The 11501-nt window shown below is 50.2% G+C and overlaps 7 protein-coding genes across 7 annotated transcripts; 4 read left to right on the top strand and 3 right to left on the bottom strand.

The window, feature by feature from the left end:
* Nucleotides 1–234: 234 nt before the first annotated feature.
* On the bottom strand, nucleotides 235–1128 carry ASPSYDRAFT_165045 (uncharacterized protein; the record flags this gene model as incomplete). The annotated part of the gene is made up of 2 exons (XM_040843316.1): nucleotides 235–306; nucleotides 376–1128. The coding sequence occupies 2 exons, from the start codon at nucleotides 1126–1128 to the stop codon at nucleotides 235–237; spliced, it is 825 nt and encodes a 274-aa protein (XP_040695983.1).
* Nucleotides 1129–2242: 1114 nt separating this feature from the next.
* Nucleotides 2243–3504, bottom strand: ASPSYDRAFT_165092 (uncharacterized protein; the record flags this gene model as incomplete). The annotated part of the gene is made up of 2 exons (XM_040843324.1): nucleotides 2243–3106; nucleotides 3163–3504. The coding sequence occupies 2 exons, from the start codon at nucleotides 3502–3504 to the stop codon at nucleotides 2243–2245; spliced, it is 1206 nt and encodes a 401-aa protein (XP_040695982.1).
* Nucleotides 3505–3891: 387 nt separating this feature from the next.
* On the top strand, nucleotides 3892–4401 carry ASPSYDRAFT_138027 (uncharacterized protein; the record flags this gene model as incomplete). The annotated part of the gene is made up of 2 exons (XM_040840817.1): nucleotides 3892–4128; nucleotides 4177–4401. Exons 1-2 carry the CDS (start codon nucleotides 3982–3984, stop codon nucleotides 4399–4401), a joined length of 372 nt encoding a protein of 123 aa, XP_040695981.1. The 5' UTR covers nucleotides 3892–3981.
* A 684-nt stretch (nucleotides 4402–5085) lies between these two features.
* ASPSYDRAFT_52437 (uncharacterized protein) lies at nucleotides 5086–6029 on the bottom strand. The gene has a single exon (XM_040848484.1). It carries the CDS (start codon nucleotides 5721–5723, stop codon nucleotides 5412–5414), a length of 312 nt encoding a protein of 103 aa, XP_040695980.1. The 5' UTR covers nucleotides 5724–6029; the 3' UTR covers nucleotides 5086–5411.
* Nucleotides 6030–6032: 3 nt separating this feature from the next.
* On the top strand, nucleotides 6033–7337 carry ASPSYDRAFT_165028 (uncharacterized protein; the record flags this gene model as incomplete). The annotated part of the gene is made up of 1 exon (XM_040843312.1): nucleotides 6033–7337. One exon carries the CDS (start codon nucleotides 6033–6035, stop codon nucleotides 7335–7337), a length of 1305 nt encoding a protein of 434 aa, XP_040695979.1.
* A 2093-nt stretch (nucleotides 7338–9430) lies between these two features.
* Nucleotides 9431–10611, top strand: ASPSYDRAFT_73953 (uncharacterized protein; the record flags this gene model as incomplete). The annotated part of the gene is made up of 4 exons (XM_040850753.1): nucleotides 9431–9473; nucleotides 9578–9786; nucleotides 9861–10055; nucleotides 10228–10611. The coding sequence occupies 4 exons, from the start codon at nucleotides 9431–9433 to the stop codon at nucleotides 10609–10611; spliced, it is 831 nt and encodes a 276-aa protein (XP_040695978.1).
* A 431-nt stretch (nucleotides 10612–11042) lies between these two features.
* Nucleotides 11043–11399, top strand: ASPSYDRAFT_37546 (uncharacterized protein; the record flags this gene model as incomplete). The annotated part of the gene is made up of 1 exon (XM_040845550.1): nucleotides 11043–11399. The coding sequence occupies one exon, from the start codon at nucleotides 11043–11045 to the stop codon at nucleotides 11397–11399; it is 357 nt and encodes a 118-aa protein (XP_040695977.1).
* Between the last annotated feature and the right edge of the window lie 102 nt (nucleotides 11400–11501).

Genomic DNA, 11501 nt, shown 5'->3' with positions numbered 1-11501 from the left:
AGTAATACTGTGTAGTAAGTTATATACTAGAGATACCCTTAAACAAAGAGCTTCTCTTATCGGCACCGTCACCGTCTTCCAGGCCGAGATCTGGACTTGTGGCGTAATTTGGTTGAATAGTGGACTATATAAGTTGCTTTCGAATGGACAATGTTGATCTGGTATCGGATACGATTGTGGCATTTGCACACCAAAAACCTGGCTAAGCCCTACGCTAGTGTAGAGTGTATGGCCTCACAGCTTTGAAGATCCCAATCCCTCGACATCAAACTCTGTAGTACACAAAAGGAACGTATCACGAAGCGCCTGGGTTGTTAGCATAATCCTCGGATGTGATTGAAATGAGACGAAAGAAGAACATTGAAATGTGCTTACCGAGAGGCGGTACTTCTCATTGATAGCCTGATAATCCTCGCCTGCGAGCATATCACAAAAATGTTGAATAGAGGGGTAATGCACAATAGAAATCTCATTCCACCAGTCCTGCTCCGGCCTTCCCGGCGGATCCCGAGAATCGCTGTGCGGCGACTGCGGTGACACCACATTTCCAACCAGCTTGGCATTTCCACCACGTTTGCCTGCGACAGGGATGAATGCCTGTCCGTATTGGTAGTAGCTCTGTTTGCCGTTGGGGTATTGAAAATGCAGCAAATTGAGCATGGTTACGGGACCCGGGTGCGATTTTGTAAGCTCGGCCATGAAGGCGAGCAAACTGGGGGAGACCTCGAGGCTTTGCGACGTGGACTTGCCCCCATCCTTGAGGATCTTCTCGAGAGAACCTGTCAATGGGTATTTGCTGGATTCACTTTGCAGTGTTGCGTTGCGGGATGGATAGCTGGCAACGAGTTTGGACGGGATGCCTGTCGTTATTCTGTATTCGTCTGTGATCAAGCTGCGCAGGGTGGCAGGAATCGGATCTTGACTGCCGGCATTTGCTTGGAGAAGAACCATGAGATCCCAATTTTTAGTCGCAAGCGGGTTGTTGTCGAGTTTCGTCGGATGGATTACAACATGTCGAGGTCTTGAGGCAACGATGACCTTGGTCGAGGCATTTTTCAGCTGTTGAATGAAAGATCGGGGGTCGGTGGACCCGTCGAGAGTCAGAAGGTGAAGCGTACAGACAGGCATGACCGATGTTTGTGTGCGCCGCAATATTGATTTCCACGTGTTGAACTTCAGGATCGAGAGAGAAAGAACAGTCTCAAGAAGTGTCTATCTGGTCGGCTGCTGCGGAGAAAGCGGGGTCGGCACACCGATGCCGAGGTTCATCCAGATCGACAGCGTCTACAGACCCATTCAACGAGCTGGGTCAGCTTCCATAGAAAAAAGGTTTAAAACAAAGGTTGAAACATCCATCTTAGAAATTTCTCAACATCTATCGTCACATGCCTGAAGTGCGCCCAAATTTGAGTCTAAGCTCGAGGACTCGAGGGAGCACTTCGGTCTCCTTTTAAACGGACCACGATGCGAGGCGCAAGGAGGTATACAAAAGACTGGCTGCGCCAATTATTGCGGAATATATTAATGATTATTCCCAATATGACAAAAATCAACCGATCCAACTATATCGTCTTCCGCAAAGCCCAAAATACAGATTGAAAGAAATATCGTGAACATCAACATTCATTGATCATGGGGTGTAGCTCCCGCAGTGTGGCTACGTAGCTGCTTTTGGAATCGTCGATTTGAATCGTCGTAGCCCATTATAGTGCAAGAGCTACAGACCCCAAAAGTCTGCAGACATGCTGATGAGTCGAGTGTCGCACCTCGCCTTTTTCTAGCTTGGAGGAGCAATCATGGGCATTCATAAGGATGTCTTATGAGATGGCCAATTTGGACTAATCCCTACTGAGCCACATGCTGCGGCGTGGTCTGGAACTATGCAATCGTTCATGCAAGAGCCTATCCATCCAGCAGCAAATGAGTCTATTCTGCGCATGATCAGACGTCTTCCCTGCCATGCCAAGCTCTCTCCACGTGGTGCTCATCAGACTCCTTAACTATTTTGGGATTCGAATAAGACCGTATAAAGATCTTTCCGAATTCGAATAGGAAGAATCCCTATTCGATTCCACCCCTAGCTGAGTGAACATGGACATAAAAATACATCGAAGAAGAGGACAGTAGAATATTTTCACAATGCCAAGCCACCCAGAAAGAGTTTAGACAATTACAGCCAGAAGATATCGCATGTCGTTTCAGAGCACCTAAGGTATAGTCATCTCAACTATTTGGATCAAGTTCAAGAGGAGGCTATCTGAAGAATTGACAAGATGGTATCTCCAGCCGCTACTGCCTCTACCCCCTTCGAGTCCTTCGCCGGTGGATTTTTGCAGCGAACAAACCTTCCTAGCTGCGCCGCCAGTAGATGCTCCCGGAAGTGCAGGTCCAGCCCAGGATTCATGAATATCGAGTGTGCTGCTCCGTTCTGGCCTCCCTTTTCTCCCCAGCACAGACACGGTCCGACGGTCTCATCCTCCATCTTGCCTGTCTGGCTCCCGTTCTTCGCCCACACACGCCTCGTCTCATACAGCGCTTCCCATGCGAATGGCCTGAAGAGGCCACCGTCAGCACTCTTGCTTTTTCCATCTGTCCGCCCGCTCTTCCACACAAAGTTGCGGCCGCCGTACTGGAAGCGCCGGGGAGACCAGTCTTTGCTCTTTGTCTCCCGATCAGGAATCTCAATGATCTTCCCTATGTCGGGAACGGTAGAGGTCACCAGCCGGAAGCTCCCACCGGCTGTCTTGCGGATTTGAACTCCCACCGCGCCAACCTGTGGGAGGAATTCTCCTGATCGGCGCAGAACAGCCTCCGTAATGGGAACTTGGTCACTCCAAACGGCCTGGAGGGCATAAAGCACATGGGCATTAGTGGAATCCTTGACGAAATACCAGTAGGATCGGGCACCCAGCTCGACAAACTCTGAATCCTGCGATATACGATAAATCAATGGCTCTGCGGTCGCTGGTAGAGATAGTGAAAAGAAGGGGATTTGAGTGGAATCTGCTGCCTCAAGGATAGGCTTCAAGTATGACGGTGCTTCCTTCGCCTTTGGGTCTGTATCCTCAATGGTCGCGAGCCTATGCTGATGAAGGGCTTGCCTCATCTACGACCGAAGATTACAATCAGTCTATTTCCATCTTAGTAGTGCAGCCGACTCACCTGCGATAGGGTCCATGGGCTACTGTCTCCATCGTTGCGAGCCAAACAGTCGATGGCATCGAGGACCGTCGGTGGCCGGACAACGTCGTCGAAACTCCCCTTGAGCTTAAGCGTCTGCAAGTAGGCGAGTCGATCACGATGGATTTGTACCTGGCGCTCAAACATCTTGCGATTAAGACGGGGAGCTTTCATCTTCTTGAATTTCTCAATACTCATATCTAGAATCTGAATGGCATTTTGGTAGGCCTTGATTGCCCGGTCATAGTCCCCCTCGCGTTCGAGGATGAAGGGCCGCGCAGAAAGCTTATAGATGTCGTTATTGATGTCGATCTTGCCGGCCATGGTGGGATGTATACTAGAGGTATCAAGATACAATGAAGGGGTGTACTGAGTGCGTTGTGTAGTGTAGAAGAGTGTTTTGTCTCTGATCCCTTTGAAAATGCTCACAATTTTATACCTCGCAAAGGCTGCCCTCAATCGCCAGCCCAGCCAAGACGAGAAGCTGCCTTGCCGAGAAACAAACAGTCCAGAGCCTCGTCTAGATGCTCTTTAATTGGGCCACAACCCTCGATTGCGGTGGCCGAGACGCTCGGAGAGATCACACTTGGCGAACCATCGCTTAGCTTTACCGTTTCGGTCCCCTTTGCAGAAGACGCTGCGCATTTTTTTAATCTTCTATAAAACCATCAAGAACAACATGTATGGTTATCTATCGTGCCTCGCATGATGGCTGCGAAAGTTCCGGCCACTGCTGCAATGCATATTCCTGCAACTGCTCCGCCATCAAGGCATAGGCCCTTTCCGTGACTCTCCGGTGGGATGGGTAGGGCAAGTGACAACATGATAATCTGCTTCTCTGTGCTTTTGTCTCGCTCCGTCGCCGGATGCATAATCGGCAGTCGCAGGAAGCGGCACCACGCGACGGGGCTCACCCAGACGTGTAACGGCAAGCAAAGAGCTAAACAGGTATGTGTTCATATCTGCTGCTAAAACACGGACCCTAATTCTTAACAGTCAAGGAACTGTTTATTGCTCAGCCACAAGTTCGTCGCAATGGGTTCTCCTTTCAAGAAGCAGATATGCCGCAAGCCAATCACGGTGCCGGTTAAGCGAGCGCCCGAGTCAGCTGCAGGATTAATCAATGATCCCGGAGGTGCTTTACAAGGCCAATCAGAAGCTGTCCATCTCCTCCGTTCAGACGAGGTAGACAGTTTTTGCAAGCAGAATGACGAGATATAGGGGCTGGGTAATTCATGTAGATTAGTTGTTGAACGGCGAATTGTCACAGCATAACCCTGAGATAGTCACTGAAGAGAGAAGCCCCTTTTGTGAAGAGTAAATAGCTTCCGGAGGTGCTTCCATAATATTGTGGGTTGAACTAGCTATATACAATGATGCTGGGAGGCGTAATTTTATGTCTTGTTTATAATGTTGTCTACCGTGCTTAATTATCTGGCGCCCGGACCCACCTGGTGTCTGATTTCTCTTATATACTGATATTTTCCTGTAAACTTTAATATCTTATAACTTATTTGATATAACTTTAATCAAAGAGATAGGAGTATATTTAGATTTCTCAGATCCTAATAAATTAATTAATTATACTAAAGTTATAAAGAACTTTTAAGCTAGTTAATATTTTTAAGATATTACTATAAAGTTTAATATTTAAAAGAAGAGTAGTATACGTTGTGACGGTTAGCGGGGCGCCGGAAACCACCCCCATTGAACCGCCCATCTGCCGCCCGTCACCGCCTATCCTATGCGGGAGACCCATTGCCCCTTACGGATTAGCGTGTCCGTTTCGGGCATCGCGCCCGTCTCTCGCCGCTTTTGCGCTCATCGCCTGCCGCCTGATACCGGCCGCACGATCTATATAACCCCGTCCACGCTCCCTCGAAAAACGACGCACTTTCTCTTCCACTTCCTCCCCTGCTGCCTGGCTACCCTCCGGTGCACCGCCCCCCCTTTCCAAGATGCCGCGTTATCCGAACACTGCCCCTTTCTGGCATGGCGCTGAGGACGTCTCCTCTTTTCTCGCCCTTTCCACCGTCGGAGTCGCCGACAGGTCGACCTATTGGTGGCCATTGCTTTGTTCGTTTCTCAGCTATCCACGTCTCTCCGTCTTTACCATCTCGCGGGTGCCGACCGTTGGGCTTCTTGTGCCTACGGGGTCATTGCGGATTCTGCCTTACCAGTGAGTGTGGATGTCTGTTTTCATGATATTATATTGATTGTAATGTCCAGCATTAATACTGTATCTCCTCTACCACCAGAGACTGGTAGAGCCAGGTGAGGCAGGAAGCCCCTACGCGGTTGGATAATCCTTCTCTTCGACTCCTGCCGCGGGTCTGTTGGCGCAGCTGACCAGCGTCGCATCCTATGCCATCCCTGGCCGATCCTTGACCCACGGTCTTCTGTGCCCGCCGAGCATACGCTCTCATCTCGACGGCTCGCCAATGGCAAAATTGCCGCATATATCTTCCGCATGCTTTGTATCCCCGAGACGTCTGAATTGCGAGGCTTAGGGGCAGCAGGCCAACCTGGTTGGCGGAGAACATTCCATCACAATCTCCGAGCGGACCGTGTGACTGAAGGTTAATACGTCAGCTGCTTCAGAAGTAGCTGCAAAGGGGTGAGATTATGCTCCGGTTGCTTTATCCGTCGGTGTGTGCGGTGCGAGCGTGAGGCAATCTACCGACGAGCGAAGGTATAAGAAGACGACAAAACCCGCAAGAGCCGAACTGTAAGAGCTTCCCTCCCCTTACTGCTAGCACATCCTCATTCTCTCCAGCCTTGTTCGCATCTCATGCCTGATCCTCACACAGTCACATCCCCATCAGCGTACTCAGTTCTCCCCTTGCCCCAATATGTTGCCTGCATTTCAGATCAATAACTTCAAAACATGGACTCCCCCTTCCCGTAACAGTTGCCCCTCGTCCAATCACTCACACCTACACCCTCCTTCCAAGAAGTCCCCTGCTCCCCAACTCCATCAGGCACCCGCCCCCTCAGCATTGCCGTTGCCGAAGCATCAGCTCCCGGCGCGCCCCCCGGCCGAGGTTTGTGTCCATGCAAGTGCCGTGACCCCAATAGTCACATCCCGGGGCTGTCAGTCCCCATCCCAGAGGTCATCTAGGCTACACTCTAACACAACGCCAAACACATCACTCGACACGCAGCACGCAGGGCGGCAGGAACAGCCTCTAGGAAACGGAGCTGGTCCATTGCCGAATTCGGATTTAGCCACATCACACAATGCTCACGATACCTCTGATGTCTCAGTTGATGCGCCTTTTTTGACAGAGTATACCCCGAGATGCGCATCGTCCCCAAGTGTTACCAGCTCGGACGAGAGCTGGCAGGACCTTCCCCAGCCTGCAGACGAAGAAAGCCGCTTTCCGATCGACCCCGCGATCCTCACCAACAATGGCCCCTGGGCAATAGAGGATGAAAACCAGCATATCCACGCGGCCGGCCATGTGGACAGGTCAGAGACGAGTTGCCAATATCCTGATCCGCCACCGCTTCTGCGCGAGCTCCCTGCCCAATATCGACACTTCAACACATACAAAGAGCAGGAAGAAAGCTCTCGTTCAAATAACCCGCTACCGAACCGTTCATGTGCCCAAGCGTCTGCCAATGATAATAACCCCGAAGCACACATTCATACATCCAGCAATCACCTCGATGTGTTAAGCAGCGGCCCGCAGTCGAAATCCCGCAAGCGAAAGTCGCAAGAGTCGCACGGACCACCGCAGCAGTGCAAACGGGTTAGAAAGTCCTCTGCAATCGCCTCGACGGAGAATTCGCTCTCATCGCTTCGTTCTAACTTCACGTCTGTATCGGTTGATGAACGCTTGCAATTTCTTTCCTGGCTGTTCGAGGCCGCACTGCCACGTTGCATATCCCAATCCGACTCAGAAGCACCTGAACGCATAGCACAGCCAGCACGTCACGTAGCTCAGTCAACTGATTCCGCTGAACCTCATGGGAATTCCCGCAAAGGCATGCCGTATTCTTCTGAGGAGAGGGATCTCCTCTTGAGGTTGAGAGGAGAAGAGAAACGGACGTGGCCGGAGGTGACAAGGATGTTCTCGGATCAGTTTCCGGGCCGCAGCCAGGGCTCCATTCAAGTATTCTGGAGTTTGAAGCTCAAGAACAGAGCACATTAACACGGCATGCCTCCCGGATCTTGGATTTTGCATTGTATGTAGCTGTAGTTTAATAAGGTCGTAGATGTGGCCGGTCGCCATGTACTGCTTGGCATGACGTTCGGGAAGCAGCTGTTGGGTAGACAACGGAGCGAGCCACCAAGGAGTGGCCTTGTGGAACAACCAAGAATCTCGAATTATTCCCGACCTCCAAGCAGGGAACTTTCCACTTCACTCGCGGAACTTCCTTGTCGAGGAGAACTTTCCGTGGGCCAGGATAACTACTGTAACAGGCAGCTGAAGGGCCTACATACCAAGCTTTCGTATCGTTCCATGAATCACTCGGGGTTTGCATTACATGGGAGACTTGGGAGTATAGGTACTTGCGTGAGGATTAGCCTGGTTCTCAGGGAACGAGAATGGGTAGAGTAGTTTTTTATGGTCTTGGAACCTATCTAGCCGTTCCCCTGTTCTCGACGGCACAAGACTCATTTGTGAGAGTCTTGAGACCTTGAAAACGGCGCTAGTTCTCGAGAGCAATAGGTCTCCAGGCGTCTAAAAGCTGCCATTTACTTCAAGGTCGGTAAAAGTCTTGAATTTCGATGTGTACAGTACAAAGAAGTGAGCAAAATCTAGTGGATAAGCTCAACCTAGGAAGCGGTGGGCTTGGTAAGTCTACTGAAGATACCAGTGAATAATGAAGACAGATGAGGAGCCCTAACATATGGCTAAAATAGGAAATCAGCATATGAAGACACATGATTTTCTAGCAGCGTCGATGGCCTTCCCTTTCCGTTTTAGTGCTCACCCCTCGCCGCTTTTTGCTCACTGAGTAGATCTCAGCACGCCCTGAGCGCGCNNNGAGCAGCCTGAGGCGCTCACTGAGCACGGGGTGAGCGAAAGGCTGAGTGCCCTGAGCAAGTAGCCTCGATAAACTGCACCCCAACTAATNATCCCCTTCTTGCCCGGTTCTCCACTCGCACTCCACTTTTGCCCGCCACACNCCCCCCAAGCCCGGCACTGCCATCAGGAAAGAGACGAATAGGTCGAGCTACTATTCCCTCTGATGCCCATGGCCTTTTGCCCTAGTAGGACTCTGCTGTAGTCGATCGCGCTGCGCCAACACGGCAAAAGATTTTCTCAGTCGTAAGACGGCACAAGTTCAGATGTTCATGGGAGCAGCTCTGGATATCCCAAGAGCCAGGGGATCCTCGGAACGCCAAACAGACTAACTTAACATAATATGGCTTTCAATTTTGATTACCTAACTGGTAGAATGACATGCCAATGTTTCCCCGTCAAAACACGTACAGTAATGCTGAAAATCGACATTGCCAAGTAAATGCACAAGGTTCGAAAGGTAGGACGTATCGTTGATCAGTTGTGAGATTCCTAGCCTGGAGGGTTTGATATCTACAGCATAGAATTCATTATAATCCGTGTAAATCACGTACGTGAGGCTCTATTCTTCATTGTCCGAAGCATTGGCTTAAGCATACGACGATGCCCCAGCATCATGTAGGCATAGCGGCGCGATGGCCGATACGTAGTACATGTGCAAGTCGACGTATACCGAAGTTCGCACGGAAGTCGCTGATGTGATATCATAGCTTACGCATGATAGTAGAGTGGAATCGTAGATCCTAGGAAACCCAAACTGGCTCTTGGGATCCTTGTGGGCCAGATCGCGAGCGCCAACATCATGGGAAAAAGAGACAATGTCTCGAAACTATTTAAAGTTGCAAATTTCTTCCCCCCCCCCGCGCCATCTGGCATTCTGGGTAAGTCACTCTCAAGTGAAGAGTGCTCGATTACTTCAAATTCCTCCATTGATCGGACCGTTAAAAGGGCAAAGAATATCTTTACGGAACATTGGAAAATGGCTTGAGGGTTTGATGTATTTCACCTGGTCGACACATTTGGTACCAGATTGGGGCTTTTTTTTGGACGAGCCCTGTTCTTGCTGCGCTGGTTAAGTATAATAAGAGTAGGCGTGTTGAATCTTCAATTCGTTGGCTTAGCTTATGATCACAGATCCCAAAGATTGTGACGTGGGAGCGATACGCCTAGCATATTCGGGGCTCCGAGGTTGAAGCTGTGCCCTGGACGCTTAAATGAAGCATGTCGCCTCTTGGTCGTCACTATATCGATTGGTTGGTGAGTTTACTGAATTCGCGCACTAAGTTGCTCTTCTAAAGGCAATATGAAGGCGTATACTCTTCAGGCCCTACTAAAAGACTTCACATGTACCATTTCACCAGGGCGAACTACGACCCTCGTCGAGACCAATGGTGAAATTTGTACCTCAGACTCCTTCCTAGCCGTTCCCTTGTCCGGCGGCTATAGAACTTACCTGATGCTACGGCACTGCCACAGGAGTTCTCTGAGAACTACCAGAGCACTTAAGACTGCTAGCGCGCAATCCACACTGGCGCTAGAAGCAGAGACCGAACAACGCGCAGGAGAAGGGGTAAGCACCACTTCCTAGCTCCACGAGAACGACCAGTGGACGCCGTTAATGTGNTGCTTGTTAACCCATCCCAGCACTCAGAGCTGATCAGGACGGTTCGGGAGTACAAACGAGGCGATATGATTCTGCATGAAATGAAGATGCATACAGTCAGCATATCGCCCAGCTTCGCGGCAGCTATAGCCAACTGTGCTATTGCCCTCCTGCTAATCCGACGGAAGACGGAGCAGCAAATGGGGAGGCGGCGGCGAATCAAGCCACTTAAACTTGTGCGTGGGCAGGCAGTGATTGTCCTGATACTTGTTGGGTGTGAGAATCGGTTCTTGGAAGAGATGTGGCACTGAGCCTGTCTCGGACACCGTATGGCCATTACAGGACCAACATCCTTACNGTAGGCAAGGTATAAGACAGAATAAGGCCCGGCACTTGACGAATGTCTAGTTGCCCGTACGTGATGGTAGGGAAACCGCCTTCATAAGCCCCTCGCTTTCGTTGGTTTCAGGTCCGACGGAGAAGCATCCTGAGGTTAGAGCGAGAAATGCGACAGGAGATCCAATAGTACTGCTGACGAGGGTAGGAAATTATCTACGGAAGTTGTGTCGAGTAGCCACAGCATTTTTATTTTGTGGAGTCGTCCGTCACAGAAACCCGGAGTATTTCGATGCAATTCTTGCGAGAGACAACCTGTCTGTATTTACCAAACTCATATCAATCGGGCAGGCGGACGATGCAGGCCATGATCTGTTGATTTGGATTCGTTCCGATCGAAGTCTGCGGCATTTAACCGTTCGACCAGGGATTGCTACCGTTCAACAAGCCCAGTGACGACAGTTCACAACCACACACGCGGACATGGACCCTCGAAGAAATTCGGTTTATTACCAATGGACCGCCGTATCTACCCTTGCTCCTCACCACTGAACTTCGAAATCGTCAGTTCATCATGGAGACCATTCAATCGTCGGAGAAGTTTGCATGGAAGTCACTGATAGACCTGAGTCTAAATGGGACTATTGATATCAACAAGTTGGATGCATTTCTACAGGGCCATACAGATACGAGGAAATCGCATGTGGCAATCGTGCAATCGTGTCGACACTGAGACCGCATGACCCCTCAGAGCACTCTACTGGGACCTATAAGGCAGGTTTTGAATGGTTGCGTACCGANCTTGTCGAGCAGATCGACCCCTGTTCCCAGCTGAATTGTAATGGCCACGAACAATCATTATTACGCAACATCCATACTGAGTAGACATGACGACTGATAGGGAGACGGCAGGCATGATTCATCAGGCTATTGTCACTCTTTCCACAGTACCTTTGGCATATGAACTGGACAGGTACTCCCTTGATATAGGGGAGACACGGGTACTACTTGATGCCTCTCCTCGCTTCGAGCTAAGCTACTGGATTGAACATTTCTGGGACGACGAGATAGCACGACCTTACCGGAAGAGTACCCATCAAAATACGGGCTACGGACAAACAATGACCACAAATGAAACCTTCAGATTTCCCATGTATACTAGAGAAGCAGTTCAGTCGAAGAGACATGAACGCTCAAATATGAAATTGGCTAATCCAGGTTCCACAGAACCGCTGAATCCGTGATTGTGCGACCAATCTGACACCATCTCGTTTCACGCGCTCCAGTCTTCACCTGAATCAGAGCTCCTAGCCGCGCGCGTCTCAGAATCAAAACAGAAAGCTCCA

The sequence above is a fragment of the Aspergillus sydowii genome, assembly GCF_001890705.1.
Source record: "Aspergillus sydowii CBS 593.65 unplaced genomic scaffold ASPSYscaffold_23, whole genome shotgun sequence".
NCBI lineage: Eukaryota > Fungi > Ascomycota > Eurotiomycetes > Eurotiales > Aspergillaceae > Aspergillus > Aspergillus sydowii.
Note: the sequence above shows the minus strand (reverse complement) of the source record. Positions and strands in the feature narration are given on the sequence as shown.

What these genes read in the sequence shown, in the direction of transcription:
- ASPSYDRAFT_52437 (XM_040848484.1), bottom strand. Translation starts at nt 5,723, where the DNA reads ATGTTCTCCGCCAACCAGGTTGGCCTGCTGCCCCTAAGCCTCGCAATT.